Below are 17,454 nucleotides of genomic sequence, written 5' to 3'. Positions count from 1 at the left end.
TAGATATTTTGGACCTGCAGTGGTGGACTGTGTTAAAGTCCTCCGCATTTGCCAACAGTGCGTGACATACTATATCCATAAACACTAGTCATCAGCAACAAACCATAGCTACTACTATAAACCACTCAAACCTAAGACAGATTACTCTAATCCGAGGTGTTCAAGACAGGAGGAGCGAGCCTAATAAAGCACTGAAATGCTTGCTGCATAACTGCAGATCGGCGGCTAAACATGCCACTGATATGGCTGCCTATATCGTTTCAGATGATTTAGACATAATAGTCCTAACAGAGACCTGGCTAAATGACTCTTCTACACAACTATTAGATATTTTAGCTCCACCAAACTACAACATCATAAGACTAGACTGCACATTAAGACAAGGTGGGGGGATTGTGTGCATTTGTCACAAATCAAACCTTTCCAAACTGGGAAGTTACAACCAGATGCTCATTGTGCAGCTAATGGAAAAAAATCACAGTACAAACCTTATGTAGGAAAGTGCCTCTTTTTGACATGGTCACCCCCACTTTTTGCCTGGTAAATGATGTGCTTTTGACTGAAAGTGCTATTGGGTTCCTGCCAACGAGGCCCGAGGTACCACAGCTCTTTCCCAAAACTGTACAATTGTTCCCCCAACAAGTAAAACCTTTAGCACCCTCTGTAAATCCTGGTACCTAGGGCTTGAAGTAATAAAGAGGGCCCCTAAGGGCTGCAACTCAAATTGTGACAACCCAAGAGACCCCTCACCAAGCACATGCAAGACTGCCAGTGTATGCTGCTTGTCTTGGTGCAGAAAAAAGTGAACAAACGACACGTCACACAGCCCTGTGTGCCATGTCCCATACTTTGGACCGTGATTCACTCTGCATCGGCAGAGGAATTCCCTGCCAGGAAGCACCTGTTTTTCTATGAGAGGCTTCCCCTTTTAATCATCCCCTTGTAAAGAATACATAAGGAATCCGGCTAATTGACCTCTAATGTTCATCTCCCTTGGACTGATACCTCTTGGTCTTCTCCGGGTGCTTAGATTTGATTCAGTCCTCTTCCCCCTCCACCCCATTGGCTTCTGCCTGGGACCTCGGCAGTCACCTCAATGGGACTCATGGCCCGCCTACTCGCCTTTACCCGTCCGGATGATCCGATCCGGACTTGCTACCATGCCAGCAGTCTCAATATAAACTTGTGTCTTCTTGTCCTGATGATGACCTGAAATCACCCAGGTCGAAACTCAGTCGACAAAGTACTGCATTCATATGGCTTCTATTGCTCATAACATGTTTAAAATTAATCATTAAGTCACTTCTCATGTTCTGCACCATTTTTAATCATGCCTTTGATGCTGTCACCATCTCACATGCCTCACTTGTGCTGTTTAATCCTTTCACGAGCACTATGTGTGCACCTTTGTGATTACACCTATTTATTTATAAAGTTTTATATAGCGCGAACTTGATCCCGAAGGATATCAGAGCGCTTTACAATTTGAGGTAAAGGTAACAAATCAGAAAATTAGTCTAACATGGGGAATCTAATGGGCATTGAATTTCAAACCATCATATTCTTGCTGACATATCAAACAAAGAGTAGTGCTGTCTGAAAACACCTTTCCACTACAACATTGAATACAGATTGTGGTATTCAATCTTGGTGTCTCTGCCTTTTTTTGTCTCCTTCATGTATTTATTTTATTTTCCTAATGTCCTTTAAATATTACATGTTGAGACGTTGTTTGTAATCATGTCTCTTACCACTGTATGTGATACTTGTAAGTCACCCCTATAGCAGGCCTGACAGCCCTAAGGCAGGGTGCCTAGTACTAAACGTGAGGGCATACCTGCATGATCAGATATGACCCTGTGCTGGTCAGTTCCATTACTGCAAGTACAAGTGACCAGGGCAGTCAATCAATCAATCAATCAATCAAATACGTCTTTATTTCGACACATGTCATAAAAGACTGAACAATTTATAAATACACATTTTAAAATGAACAGAGACACAACATAGAACCCCAAGAATATCTGGGACACAGAGTTCCTACCAAAAACCTACTGGTTTTTCCTTTACAGTACAATCAGAATTATATAGGTTTAAAAAAAAATATATATATAATATACAATTTAAAACCTAGTCAATAATTTAATTAAAAAAGGGGGTTAGAGGTAGTTAGGCAGTTCGCAACACAGTGGTGGTAGTACTTTAGATTAAAAGGATTAGCCCAGGTTCAGTTAGAACATAACTTTCTCCTCCTTATGGCCCACATCCAGTGCAAGAATTTAGAAACAGCGATGACAATACTTTCAGAACAATCTGTTTTAAAAATCCTTAATGCCATTGTCCCATTAGAGATGGCTTTCAACAAACATATAGACTTTAGCCACTTTACCGTGGGTGTTTGTACTCTGGACAGATGAAAAAGATATGGGCTATGCTCTCCGGCTGAGTACTACAGAATGGACATGATAAAATTCTTCCTGGAAGCCATTTGCCTGTAAAGGAGTTAACAGGAAGAGTGCCCACCCTGTACTGGTGGAACCGTTTCCTATCTTCAGGAATTGTGATGGTGTCCCAATAGCCTTCATAAGCTCGTTCCTGCTTGAGCTCTAAAAAGTTTCTTGTTAATGATGGGCCAATGCACGTTCGAAAGTTACGCATTGACACCATTGACCAGTAGTGCTCTTTTAGGACCTTACGTGGTGGGAAGGCGTTAACTGCTGGATTCTCCCACACTATGCTCAGACCCATGGCAGTATAGACAGCCTTGACTTCTCTAAACCATGGGATTTTGTTAGCTGTATCGGTGCACTGGACTTCGAGGAGGGCCTGGGCATACTGGGAGAGTTCCGGTGTTACCCAGAGCCTCCTCCAGTATGCCACTGGTCGGTACCTCACCACATCCTCCAGTCGTTGGCATCCCAGGTCATAATATAGAGGCAAGAGAGGCGTGGAAGATGGTAGACCAACTAATCCCCTCACAAACTTATTTTGGGAATTGGCTAATGGAGTGATGTTGCTGAACCCCCATAATTCAGCCCCATACAAGATGGAAGCACTTATTTTGGAGTTATACATTTTAAGTGCTGGTGCTGTTTTGTGGCTGACCAGGGCAGTCATTTTAAAACATGTGCTGGACTCATTTGAAGACGAGCTCCCCAGCTACATGATGGCTTTCCTGAAAATACAGATGTTTGGTATCAAACATCTCGTATTGGTAAACCCACACTGATGCCAGTGTCAGATTTACCAATACATGCACTCAGAGGGCACCTTAGAGGTGCCCCCTGAAAACCTACCAGCTTCTGGTGTCCTTGCTGACTGATTTCTGCCAGCCTGCCACCTGAGAGACTGTTCTGACCTCCTAGGGTGACAGCCTTTTGCTCTCAGGAGACCCAGAGCAAATTGCCTCTCCGGGAAGACAGTGTAACAGCCTCTCCCACAGGATGATCTGCTGATTGGCCTCCTTGTTCTGGCATGCTTCAAAGAAGATGCTGCCTTTGGAATGCAAATTGGCTCCCCTCAAATGAGAGGAAGCAGTCACCCATGTCCAGGTCCCCCTTGGTAACTCGACAGGTGGGAAAATCAGCAAGTCAGGTAGGTCTGCCACCTCCAGGCGAAGGACTCGTTTTCTCAGAAGTAGCCATCTTTTTTGATGGGAGTGTAGTGACCCCAAGGGTCAATAGTCCATTGGCTACTACCCTACACTACCCTAACACCTCTAAATTCAGTATTTAGAAGAGTCTCTGTCACCAGAGAAGAAGATCCTGATGACCTACAAAGAAGGACAAGAAGAGCCACAAAAGCAGAAGACTAAAGAGAGCACCTGACTTGACCCCAGCCCTGCTGGCCTGTCTGCCGGTCTTTGTCAAACCTGTGCCTAAGATGACTCATCCTGCTGCTGAGTGCCTCCAAAACCTGGGAGAATTGCCTGCATTCAATAAAGACCAAGTCCTCCTGTGAACAGCAGACCTGTTCCAAAGAACTCCAAAGGATTAGCCTCTGAGGCCTCCGGACCTCCAAAACCAGAAACCCCAAACTACCAGTGCACCCGTCACCTCCGGCCTGAGCTGAAGTGGTCCACCAGTGCCAACAAGGTTCCTTAGCCCTCCAGAGCATAGTCCATCATGGTCTCACCCCTCGTGAACTCCTGATATCGCTTGAAGCCTCTGCACACAGGCCGCCTCAGTCGCGACTGCTCTCAGTAAGAGATACCCAATGCCTAAAGTCACCTCTGCATTCATTGCCCCTGGGCTGTGGAGAAGAGGACCCAGGTGTCCCTACATCCCTGAACATCACAAGCATCAAACTCTCCTAGTGGTTCAACCCGACTGCTAGAACCTGCAGCCTCTTTTAACAGAAACCGATCCCCATTGAAACCTACTGGGCCCCCGACGCTCATTTGCACCCTGCACCGGCTGCCTTTGTGTCACTGGTGGTGCACTGCTGGTGCTGCCTTGGACCTTGCCCACCACTCACCTCAACGCCAAAAGATTGGTCCTGTAAGTCAATGTATTGTACCTGTTTGCAGAACTTGTTCTTCCTTTCATAGGATAATATTGCAGAACTTGAAAATTGCACTGTGTCCACCTTTTTAACATATTGGCTGCTATGACTTTTCCCCTCCTGTGCTGGAGATCCTAGATTCCCATTCTTCATGACGAGCTCAGCTCATCAGAAGCACAGCTCCAGTGTGCCTCATGACGAGCTGAGCTCGTCATGAGCAGCGAAGGGGTTAAAGTGAAAAGAATTTATCTTCGAAAACGTACTTACCTGAACAATTTTTCTCTGATGCCTAAACATATATAAAGATACTTGCTATTTTTTATAAATTGGTGTGGATCTCCTTCTTCAGTCATTAAGTTATTTATTGATCATTGTGTGCATTTGCAAATGTCTTGCACTCTCTGTGTTAAGCCTTAGGCTGTTTGACCACACTACCCCCTTACAGAGCAGTTTGGGATTGTATAGCAAGCCCTGTCAACTCATAAGGAAACCCCTGGACTCTTTAAACGGTATATCAACTTATTGATATATCACATATAGAGCCAGCTTCCTACACATTATGACACCTGAACGCAATCTTCTAGGTGACTTCAACCTACATTAAAATGAAATCATGTGAAACACGCAATAATATTTCCTCAAAGACCATAATCTGGTACAATCATACATGGGATCTCAACACACAACAAAGGGGCAGCACTGCACCTAATCATCTCCAGGTAGACAGATTGCAAAAGGTCGTCAGTACTCTCCCCCCTCCATAAAGGCAAAAATAAAGTCGCCTTCAGCAAATTCAAGACCATCAGTGAAAGTGAAATCCAAACAATCCTGCTATCAATGAAGCCAACAACACATTTCAATGACCCAATACCATCTAAAATTCTAAAAGACATAAGTCATCTCTCTCTCCACTCTAGACTAAGATTTTCAACTCCTCCTTAACACAAGGATCAATCTTTGAAAAAACCTGACTCTGATTGTTAGAAATGGGGGTCACTAGTTGGCAATGCTTTGCACCTTTGTCCAAGTAGGGAAACCTTGCTTCTAGTCAGGGTAAGAAGGTTACACTGTTAGACAACCCCTGCTCACCCCCTTGGTAGCTTGGCATGAGCAGGCAGGCTTATCGCAGAGGCAGAGTGTAACACATTTGTGCACACATACAGTAATACAGTAATACAGTGAAAACACTACAAATGGACACCACATCAGTTTAGAAAAATAAGTATTCTTTATCTAAACAAAACAAGACCTAAACGACAACAATCCACAATACATATACCAAGATATCCTCAAAAATGTGTTATTCGTGTTTTTGGAAGACGTTGTGCCAAACCCTAAGGTGAACTAAGTAGGATTAACATGGCCCTGATAAAGCCCTGTTGAGGGTGAAACGTGTTGGCTGTGCATGTTTTGAATCTACATATTAAAGAAGGATACAGCTTCAACAATGAAGGCTCAAGAAATTGTTTTCTCTCATTGTCTTGTTGCCTCTCTGTTCATGAATTGTTTGTTATATTGTATGGTCTATGAGCGGGGACCATTGAGGTAAGCAACATTACTCTTAGTTTTTCAATTTTACAATTGTGTGACTGATTAGGCAGTGTGCCTCATATCCCTTGGCTGCTTGATGCAATTCGAATTTAAATAACATAACGTGTATTTGTAAAGCGCACGTTCATCCAAGGGTATTGTGGCGCTGAATAGCAGATGTTTATTATTACCCAACTCATTGTTACTAATTTTATGGAACTCTGAAGAATGAAATGCTGAGTAAACCTACTGGGATTTTTGAACTTGTGATCATGAGGTCGAACACAGGCCCCTACCATGTACACATTAGTAACCCTGGGCGGGCAACTTCGCTACACCCACGAAGTGGGCGTAGTGTTGCCTACTTCGCCCTTTGCAAAGTAGGCGAAGCAGGCAACACTACGCCCACTCCTTGGGCGTAGCGAAGTTGCCCGCCACCCGCCTCCCTCCCGCCCTCCCAAACATACCTAATTTAATTAAATGAGCACAAATAAATAAATAAAATACACTTACCTTGTCCGCGGCGTCCCGGGGCACCCTTTGCTCATTCACGGCCCCGTCTGCTAACCAATGCGAGAAATGCGCATGCGCGGCCGCCCGCGCATGCGCATTTCTCGCAAGAAATGTGCATGCGCGCCGCCCGCGCATGCGCATTGGTTAGTAGACGGCGGTGTGAACGAGCAGAGGGAGCCCCGGGACGCCGCGGACAAGGTAAGAGCATTTTATTTGCCCATTTAATTAAATTAGGTATGTTGGGGAGGGGGGCATGCGGTTCGTAGTGGGGCGACGCGAAGTGCGCAGGTGGGCGTAGTTTCTCGCCCACTTTGCGTAGCTTCGCGTAGCCCCACTACGCACACTATGCCCAGGGTTACACATTAGTTCACTGAGCTACCAGACATGGCTAATGTCTACAAAACAGAACGGGGCTGGCAGGAAATGTGCTGAAATCGTTTTCCTCCTTTCTCTGGAACTGATCAGAGAGCATCAAGCTGAATAACACACTATTTAATCTCTCCCCGGTCTCAAATGGGGTTTCGCAAGGATCCACCTTACCCCCACTCTGTTCAACCTATACATAGAACCACTGACAGAAATCCACAAAGAAGCAAACATATCTTACCACATGTTCGCAGATGACACACTGCTGTACCTAAAGATAACATCTCTGGAAGATATTAGAACTCAACACACACTCATGGAAACACAACACTGGCTGGCACAAAAAGACCCAAAATTAAATGTACTAAAACCAGTATTCTTACTACTAACCCCACCACACAGCTCTCCACTAGTCGAAGTATGGATCAGCAACTTAACTGCACTCAACTGCAAACCAGTCATCATAGAGTCAACGAAATCACTTGGAATAGCGCAAGACCGAAATCTTAATATGCAAGCACACATCAGTGCAGCCGCAAGAGTTGCAGTTTTCCAAATGAATCTCCTCAAGAAGATAAAACCTATCTTACCACCACCAGACTGCAAACCAGCAGTGCAATATCTAGTCATCTCCAGACTGCAATACAGGTTTGCAACATTAAAAGAACTGCCCAAAGCAAGGACTGCTCCACTCAAGACTTCGCTTAATGATGCAGCTAGGCTGATTACAGAATCAAGACGCTACGACAACAACACTCCTGTGCTAAAATCACTACACAGGCTCCATTTCAAGGTGAAGATGCAACTGAAGATAGCTTGTATAACACACAAAGCCTTACAACCACATCACTCCCTTATACCTGGCTCAGAAGCCCTCGATCTCTGGAGGTACCCGCACTCTAAGGAGTGTGGGCTCTAAGCTGCTAAAACCCCGGAAGTTCAGAAAAAAGATGCTTATGATCGCACATTCTCGGGGCGGCACCAATAATCAGGAAACCTCTCCCATCTGAGATGCAGGCTAACCCTTCTTCTTTATCCTTCAAGAAATAAGTCCAGATGATCTTAATGAACAGATTTCTCACCTAAATGACTGGACAAGGCTCAAGCACAATGTCATGATCTCACCATTTATGTTACAATACACAAACACTGGCCAACTGCCACTCTACCCTGAGCTGACACACTGTGTCACCGAGAGCGGACCTTCTCACCTCCTACCTGATGTTACTAGCTATCTGATTATAAAACTGTATAGTTTTATATTTATGTACAGCACTCTGACACTCTAGGGTCATGTTCACCCAACATAAAAACCTTCTAAGTAAATAAAAATCTCGTAAGTAATTCCATGCCTGTTCATTTGGTGATGTCTGTTTTTTTGTCTGCACCTTGCCGGTGATGGACAATTCTCATAGCAAATATGTCTTATGTGAATGTAGGAGGAATAAGTTAGAATTTGCTGTTGGCGGCAGCGCATCATGTTATTAGTATTGTTGTGGGACACAACTGTTATATATGCATGTACATAACTATATAATGCCATGGCGAATCATAGCTCAGTCCTTCTTAGCTTACCTGCATAATCAACACAGTTTGCTGTCTGACTTGTTTTCAATTCATGGGTTGGTAGCTAAGGACTGTGCTTGAGGGTGCAACTGTGTTCTGGTCTCTGTTGTCAGGAGGCAGGTGGTTCAGTTCCATAGGAAATAGCCATGTTTTCAGCTGTCTTCAGAAGTGTATATGCTCCTGGGTGCTTCTAGTGTTAGCTGGGAGTGAGTTCCAGAGCTTGGCAACTTGTACTGAGTAAGCAGTTACTACTATGGGTTTCCTATGGTAAGGTGGTATGATGATAAGTGTTATAAGCTTGGAACGTATCGTTCTGCTTGTGGTGGGATTGCTTTAACTTAACTTGTAGGCAGTGGCAGCTGGCATGTACAGAGGGTAGTGATGCAGTGGGACACAAAAACAAATTAATAAAATGATATGGATGTGGGTTCTGAGTGCAGCACAGCCCCACCTACACCTGAATAGCCTGTGCTCTACCTTCACACAAGAAGCTTCACCCATCTTCCAGAAGGACACCAGCATATAAAAATAGGACCTTCATAGCCACTCTTCAGTTCACTACTGGACCTGCTGAAGGACTCTCAGAGGACTGTCTGCTGCTGTCACCTGCTATACACTCTGCCAGACTGCTGATGTACCTGGCAGGACTTCTTTGCTGCTTGGAGCCCGTCTTGAACTCTCAGAGGCCAGGCCTTTTGTTGAGCCCTGCATCTTGACCTGCACCTAGGACTGCCAAGTGTGACTCCAAGAGCTAGTTTGCTGGCCTCAAGGTCAAAACCACGGGGATGTAAAGGCTCCCACCAACTTGAACCCATACCTGGAACCAGTTGTCTGGGTGAGTACTGAACCCCAAGAGGTGTCCCACCAATCCTGGACACTTGGTTGTGGTGCTAAATGTGCCCAGATGGCCAATGTCCAAAACTGAGGACTTAGACAACATTTTGCCAAAAAGTGCTTTGAGAACCTGGAGACCAGGACCAACCTGCTTGCCTATCCACCCGAGGTGCACCACTGATCAGATTGACTTCATGGCTTCTCCTGCTACGTTCTTACCTGCAGAAGCAAATCCGTTTCAGTGGTCCTTTGCAAAAGGGATATCCGACCGTGTGGAATTGTCTTCAGCTACAGCCCTGTACTTGGTCCCATTGGAGTTTTTCAACTTCTATTTGGGTGACTAAGTCCGAACATACAAATCTTCACCACTGCTTTGACACAGCACATCCAACGATGATGCTTCCTCCTCGGACACCTCCTGCAGGCTTGCTCTATTGAACTTTACCTTCTCAGACAAGTCCAAAGGTAAGCGCTGACCAGGCCAATTGACTTTTTATATCCAAACTGTGCTTCATTGTGATCTGCCTGAACTTTCGACTTTGTCTCGTGGTTGGCGCTTTGATCTTTTAGGCTCTAATTTTTACTAAAAACTTTACAAATTCTTAACTCTGTTTCTACTGATTGGATTTTGTCATTTTGGTGTCAAATACTTTATTAAAATGTACTCTAGTTTTCTAAATTGGTTTGGGATTTTTCTTGTGCTGTGTTTTGACTTTATTACTGTTTGTCTGATGCATAAATACTTTATACATTGCCTCTAAGCTAAGCCTGACTTTTTTTTGTGCCATGCTACTCAGGGTTAAGCACAGGTGACTTTAATGACTTTTTATGGTTTACCCTGCATGGGGCTGCTGGTTGACCTGGGCTCATACCCCAGTCAACCAATAACCCAATTTCTCACAGTGACTTAGTGTTTTCATTGTGTAGAAGGCACAGCTTGTCACGTTGTTGACATATGGTGTCAAGAATAAGTCTGAATCAATGGTTTCTCATAGGTTTCTAACTACTCTTGATGTTGCGGAAGGGGCTACAAGTTCCTTAGGCCATATGCCAGTAGGCTGGTAATTTTGCCATTGTCTGCAGGTCATAATCTCTGTCTTTGCAGCAATGAGTTTAGATAGTTATTCACCTTCTGTGTGTTTATGGCACGAAGGCAGTGCTCAAGTTCTGAATTGTAGAGGTCTTCAGTGTTATCTGTTTTTAAAATGTTTTGGCTGTCATCAGCATAGTTGTAACAAGCGAGGTTGTATGATTTAATCATATTTGGTAAGCAGATTAGATAGATGTTGAATAATAGAGCGGATAATATGGACCCCTGAGCAATGCCACACTGTTGATGAGGAGGAGATGTGAAAGGTGGTAGGTAGACTACACTTTGTGTGTCTGCAAGATAGGAAGTAACCCATTTAGCGAATTTTCACAGATTTCGAGATTGTGGAGTCTTTGTAGTAGTGTGTGGTATTAGATATTTGTGGTTGATGGTTACTGCCCATATGCAGTTGCACAGCCACAGCTTATGTCAGTTCAGCCTGTTTCGATGTCATATTTACTTTCCTGAGGTAGCTCCATCAAAGGCTTTGTGCACCCATTCTGTCACTGACTGCTGCTGCTTTCTCAAATCTGCCTGTATCTCAGTACTTGTGTGTTTGTGTCTGTGCACATGCAGGAGCATGCCAGCATGTGAAAGTCCAAGTGTGCGCATGCATTCCTTGTAGATTTGTGCTCATTACATACGGGCATGTCTGCTGGATTGTATTGATTGTCTTGCATCATTCCCTGAAAAAAAATGCAGTTTGAGATACAGACAATTTTTTTAGGTGATATTGTTTTTTTAGGTATATCCACTGCCACTCCCCATCAGTTCTTCTCCCACTTAGGCTGCCCACTTTCCTATTTTCTCAACCTTTAGGATTCCCTATGAATATTCTATTGTTTTTCAAAATTGTATCTTTTGTGATGCAAATAATGTTATTGTTTGTTTTTTGTCTTATTTGTCTAGTTTTACTTTATTCATGGAAGGCTAGTGTAAATATAGTTTATTGTATAGATTATTTAAAATCTTAAAAAATTGCCCAAAAAATAAAAATATATCTTTACATGCACGATTACAACCAAGCAACATTGACGGGATCCCTTTGGTTATTAGCTAAAGTGCAGGTGCTAAACCATCGGCATATAATGTTATAAATGCGTTATAGAAACATTTACTGAATACATCTTTTTCATTGCTAATACTGTGATAGTGCTTTCGACCTTAAGATCAGTGTTTTAAAAACAACAAGCTGGAGAAGTAGAAAGCCTGATTAAAATAGCAGGATCCTGGAAAAAGTGTAATTATACAGTAAAGTGTGAAATGTGTTTGGAAAAAAAAACATCTGAGGTACTGCTAATTAAATTGTCTCTTAATGAGTTTTACATTAAGTCTGTTTGTTACATAAATGAATCAGCTAGGCCAATGCCGGCATTGATCATACATCTTTGTTTTCCTCCAGATTAGCTTGATGTAAAAGTTTCCTTACTTCTGCCAGGTATTTTACTCCCCGGCAGGCCAAGATTATAGAGGATCCTTCCATCCAGTGTATCACGGCTTGCCTGCACCTTGGAATATTCAATTAATTAAAAATGGGTTTTAAATACTGTCTCCTCAGATCAATAACTACTGGGGCATGCATATAGCAGGTGAGTTAAAGTTTCCTTGAAAAAGCCACATAATTGACAATGCGCTGCTTGTTGGGTGTTTTTCCAAGATGGCTGTAGGTCTTTTGAATCGTGCCATCCCATCTGATAGTCTGTGAAGCTCTTTTTTAACTGCAGGCTAAAGTGAGCTGTTAAATAAGCTTGCGGCTTTAAAGATTTGTAAGAATTGATCACGGTCCACCCATGCAATCGTTTGGAAATTGCTTTTTTATCTTCCAGAAAAGATTTATTTTTTGCTGCGTCATTGACAGCTTTACTAATGCTTGCTCTGTCTGCCATGTTATCCCATGTTGTTTGTATTTCCAGCTTAGCCAGTGATGTTCTCAAGTAACTTCCCCATGAGTTTGGTGTTTATTGATCCATCTGATGTTTGATTTCTTCCCAGCATAAACTATTCATTGTGTCTGGATCGGAGGAGCAGAATTTATGACATAGCTTAACGAAGCTGCTCATACCCCAGAATTTCTGATTCTGGAGGCCGAATTCCAGCCGGACCTGAGCTGGTGAGGCAGACTTTGGCAGATTGAAAACTGCCTAATAAACCTTCGTCTGAAGTTCGTTTAACAAATCATCCTCCTTGCCGCACCAAGTGACTAGACCGTATGACAGTGTGGGCAGGATTTGTGCAGCCATCACTTATAACAGGTGATTATGGGTCGGGCAGTCTAGTTTTTTTATACAGTAATCTGTATGCAAAGATCAACGATTGTGCTTTGTTTTTTGGGCAAATTTGTGTTCCTTGTGTGTTGTGCCCTGCCCTATTTTTATGCCAAGATATTTGTAGGACACATGCTCTTCCACCATTGCCCCTTTTACAAACCATTTAAACTTAATTTTTTTAGTGTCCACTAGGCGAACAACTTTGGTTTTCTCTTTGTTTAGTTCCAAGTTTTCCTGGTCCAAATAGGTTACTAGGTTATTTATTGCTCTTTGTAATCCAATGGGACTTCGGCTCAACACCACAATGTCATCAGCGTACTGTAAAAAGGAAATTGGCTCATTAGCCAGATTTGGCAGATGACAATTGGCTGCTTGCATGTGTTTACTAATATCTGAGAGAAACAAGTTAGATAGGCTTGGCACTAAGATGCAGCCTTGTTTTAGACCTTGCTACATATGTATGCTCGAGGTTTCACTGCACCTATCCCCCAATTTCACTCTTGCCCAGGTATCACTGTATAAGGCAATTACTGCGTTCAGTAATTTACTCGGCAATCCCCATGCTTTCAGTTTTTCCCAGAGACGGTTTCTACTCACTCCGTCGAAAGCTGATTTTGAATCGATAAAACATGCGTACAGCTGTGTTTTCTTTTTTATCGCTTTTTCCGTTCAAAAGCACCAAGGTGGCCAAATTATTTTATTGTGCCCATCGCTTGCCTAAAACCCGTTTGAAACTTGGGAATTATGTTCTTTTCATCCATCCAATCTTGAAGCTGGACTAGGAGACAAGAAGTGTAAAGCTTGGCCTCTACATCCATCATAGATATGTTGTTTCCAGGCTTGCAGTGATCTCCATGTTTGAATATTGGATGGATTATGTTCCCTTTCCAGGAATTGGGGACGTTGTTCTGAGTATAAATCTGATTGAAGAGCGGCGTAAGACGGTCAGACCAGAAATCTGGATCATTTTTAAAAAGCGCATTGGGAAGCCCGTTTGGACCTGCCGCCCCCTCGGTCTTTAGTTGTTGTATTATGCCTCTTAATTGTTTAATGCCGGTCAAGTTGTTTAGTGCATTACTACATGTCTCTAGTCCTAGTTCTCTACGTTCTGCCTGATCCTGAAAGGCTATTGTTTGTGTTTTTTCCAGTTCGAGGTAGTACTCTCGGGACCCTTCTACGGCCCTTGATACGGTAGCACTCTTTGTCTCGTGCTGCTGTACATGTTCACACATGTTGAGTCCACATTTCTTCTCCGATTCCTGCTTCTTGTTGCAGTCTTGAGCCTTTAATCAAATTATTTATGATGCCCCAAAAGTCCCTACTATGTGGCAATTTGCTTGCAGACAGTAGTTTTGTCCAGACTGTTTCTTTAAACGCTGCTTTCACATCCCTCAAAATCTTCTTATAGTTGTTCCGTATTTTCTTCAGTTTACTTTTGTCAATTTTACTGCTCATTCTTGCAGTCAGTGTTTGTAATCGCTCCTCTCTTGCGATCCTTCTCTTTTGGTCTTGTAATTCAATATTAAACCATGGTACCCTACTTGTATCTGTTCTTTTTTGGCTTCCATGGATGGCTGGAAATTTTCTGATGAGGACAAGGGCCAACGGTTCCCAGGTTTTTACGTGCTCCTCCTCCTCTGTCGGTGGCCCCAGTTTGCTCAAGTGTTTCTTGATTGTGTCCTGTGTGATTTTCAAGTCCGCGCCCCTCCATTTAAATTTTCGCAGATTACATTTTCTGCATGTCGTATAAGGGAATTAGTTTTTTGGGCCTGCGCAAGAGTTATGTCAAGTCTCGTAATATGTGGAAGGTTATCGCTTTCTATGTGCGGGTCGATTTGGAATGTGTCGATACATGGGACTAAATTACTGCTGGTAATGGTGAAGCCTATTGTTGAACAAACTTTTCCACTCAAGTGTATTATTGCAGCTGGTATATCTCCGTTTGTGTTGCCGTTCAAAATTGTCAGACGAAGGCTTTCTGATTCATTGGTTATTATTCGTGCTCCCCAGTTCTCCACCCACTTTCTTTCATTCCGATTATTGGTTATGAGATTAAATTTGAAATCTTCTCAGATGAACATAGGGCCTCGCTCGTGAGATCTTTGCATCGCTTTGATCAGATTCATTAAAGTTGTGAATTTTTCTTTCTGATTCTTTCTCTCTGGGTGAATATAAACATTGACTAGTAGTAATTGCCAATTTTATTTTATTGAGCAGGAGCTTACCAGTAATTTTGATCACTTGTACCCAGTTAACCCCAGCCTCCAGTTCTTCATTTAACCAGTCATGTTTTTGGGAAGCATATATTGATAAACCGCCGCGCGGGTGACCGAAGATTGAAAATGTTTCTGCAAGAATGTGGTGTTCTATATATCCTGAAATTGAAACTGGGTTCATATTCCAAGTTTTCTGGAGAAGGATTATGTGTTGTTGGAAAAAGGATACAGTTTCATGGTCCTGACCCATGTCTTTAAAGCCATTAACATTCCATGAGCAGATCATGTCCTGCAGTGCCTCCCCCCAGATATGGTCCTGCCTCTTGTCTTCCGTGATTGACTTAAGCTCTTCGTTAGGAAGGCTATTGTTACCATATCTACAGACACTGCTCTAATTAACTGTGCATTAATGGACAGCAACAGTATGTGGCAGTATCCTAGAAGCAGGTTCTGGTTATCCAAAATGAGAATAAGGACAATTAGATAGGATCAGACAAAAAGATTGGGATATCTGTTTTCTGCTGTGGTATACTCTTGCATTTGCTGTCTTCTCATCTCGGTCAGTTATTGTGTTGAAATGGAAGAAGTTTTTAAGAAATGCCTCATTTACTTATGGGCTGATAATGATTTCCCTGTGACCGCCAAACTCGCGTGGAGGTGCAGTGGCAGTCGGGGACCACCACACCAGCGGTCCAACCAACGTATTACAAGTTATGCGGTCGGACCTCCAGAGAACCACCGCAATCACCAGGGATCCACGATCCCTAGTGTGGCGCAGCGGTCTAGGAAAACAATATGCTTGCTGGTGCAGCACCGCCAAGCATATTAGGAGTTTCCCCACGGCCAGCATTTTCATGGCAGTGAGCCTGCCATGAAAATACTGGTGGTGGGGAAACAAAGGGGGCTCTACAGGGCCCCCTATTGCCCCAGTGCATGGGGATGCATAAAGGGGGGCAAATGTGCATGCATCTCCTTTCCTGCACGGCATGGACTGCACAGTCCATGCCATGCAGAAATGGCCTTTGACATTCCCATTATTCTGTATTTCTTATAGGCACCGCCGTGGGAACGCAGGCTGCTTTGGAAAATGGGACGGGTGGTGGTGTGGTGTGGCAGCCCGCTCCCACACCCCCAAAGTTGTAATCATGCCCTAAGTCTTTTTGCAGTTGCAAAGGGTGTGATTTTCCTAATGCCTTTTGTGCCTGACTAAAATTCAGTATAAGAAGGGTCATGAAAGGACCCTATCCCTCCTCCTTCTGAGTTAATACAACATTTATCAATGCTTTGCGATCTCAATTGCGGCAGAAAGTCTTTAATGGACTACCAATATGTCACAGCAGGTGGTAGCCTCTTGAAAGTCAAAGCTATTTAAGATGGGCCTCTACCGGTTCAGAAATGTCAGCTGGTGGCATTGGAGAAAGAGATAGTGAGCAAGGGGAAAACTGCATGCTCCCTCTGGTGTCTTTTGAATGCAAGTATTATTTTTTTAAGCAGCTCCCTTACCTTTAGGACACAGAAGCTGCTTTCAAACCAAAATATCAGCATTCAATGAATGCAGGATGGAAGACTGCTGCCCCTCGCAGGCTTCAATCCCTCCATTTACAGCCATTCACAGAGTCACAGAACCAATCTTGCCTTATACATACTGAAAGAGGCAGGAGCTAGTGCAACTCCCCGCTATTGCTGTTTTTAAGCTGCAACTGGTTGGTAGATCAGTTGCAAGCCAGGTTCCTAGGCAGTGGAGTGCTTATCGACCAGACCTTAGTACTTCAGGTCCTTAATGAGGTGTCATCCGGTTGCAACTTATCTTGTAAGACAGTCTATGATGTTAGCATGAGCTGGTTCCTTCTATGTTATGACAAGCTGCAGAGAACTTACTAGATCTAAACATTTTTAGGTGGTGACGTTTAATGCAGAAATGTGACCGACCATAGTATATACTTGTATCAAAAGGACATAATACCATGTTGTCTATAGGAATAAGGATTAGTGCTTGCTCTACAGGTATTTTCTTACACTCATCTGTCTGGTGGAATGGATAGGGGTGAACTGCTAACCTGCACAAGGTGACAACAGGTTAGAGAACACAACTGCCTCCTGGTGGAAAACCAGAACAATCACATCCATTGTTCATAGAGCCAGTCCAGTTAGTATAAGCAATGGTAGTAACCACTGTTAACAATAAGCTAATCTACATGCAGAATCGTTAGGGCTGGGGGAAAGCGGGGAGAGAAAGAAATGACAAGCTACATTCGCTTGCTCTGAGAGGCATATCTGGCCAGGTTTTTTTTGGATAGGTGCTGCTCCTTTGAACACCTTCAGATCTCTGGAGGGATCATGCCTGAAATATCTATAATATCTTACTTTACACTAAACACAGACAGGCTCTTAGGTCAGGCAATGTAAAATTGATTTTTCAATACAGCTGCACACAAAAATCTCATGGAGAACGTAAAATCAGAACTCTAGGCACACCCCTACGGAAATCACCGAGCCCAGACCTAAGACATCACCTGATTTCCTTCAAGTGAAACCAGAAAATCAGCCTTTTCAAAGAGGCCTACTCCTC

General features: G+C 43.4%; 1 protein-coding gene across 10 annotated transcripts in view; it reads right to left on the bottom strand.

The window, feature by feature from the left end:
• Positions 1–17,454, bottom strand: part of LOC147692538 (galectin-4-like) — a 158,687-nt gene that overhangs the window by 29,402 nt on the left and 111,831 nt on the right. For 3 of the 10 annotated variants that reach the window (XM_086938756.1, XM_086938758.1, XM_086938761.1), the window contains one exon: positions 11,047–11,088. The exons of the other annotated variants lie outside the window; for them this stretch is intronic. In XM_086938756.1, coding sequence (XP_086794882.1) covers positions 11,047–11,088 — 42 coding nt within the window. The remainder of the gene's footprint in view (positions 1–11,046; positions 11,089–17,454) is intronic. 10 annotated transcript variants of the gene reach the window in all.

The sequence above is a fragment of the Lissotriton vulgaris genome, chromosome 9 (assembly GCF_964263255.1).
Source record: "Lissotriton vulgaris chromosome 9, aLisVul1.2, whole genome shotgun sequence".
Classification (NCBI taxonomy): Eukaryota; Metazoa; Chordata; class Amphibia; order Caudata; family Salamandridae; genus Lissotriton; species Lissotriton vulgaris.
The sequence above is the reverse complement of the archived record's forward strand: the minus strand, read 5'-3'. Positions and strand labels throughout refer to the sequence as shown.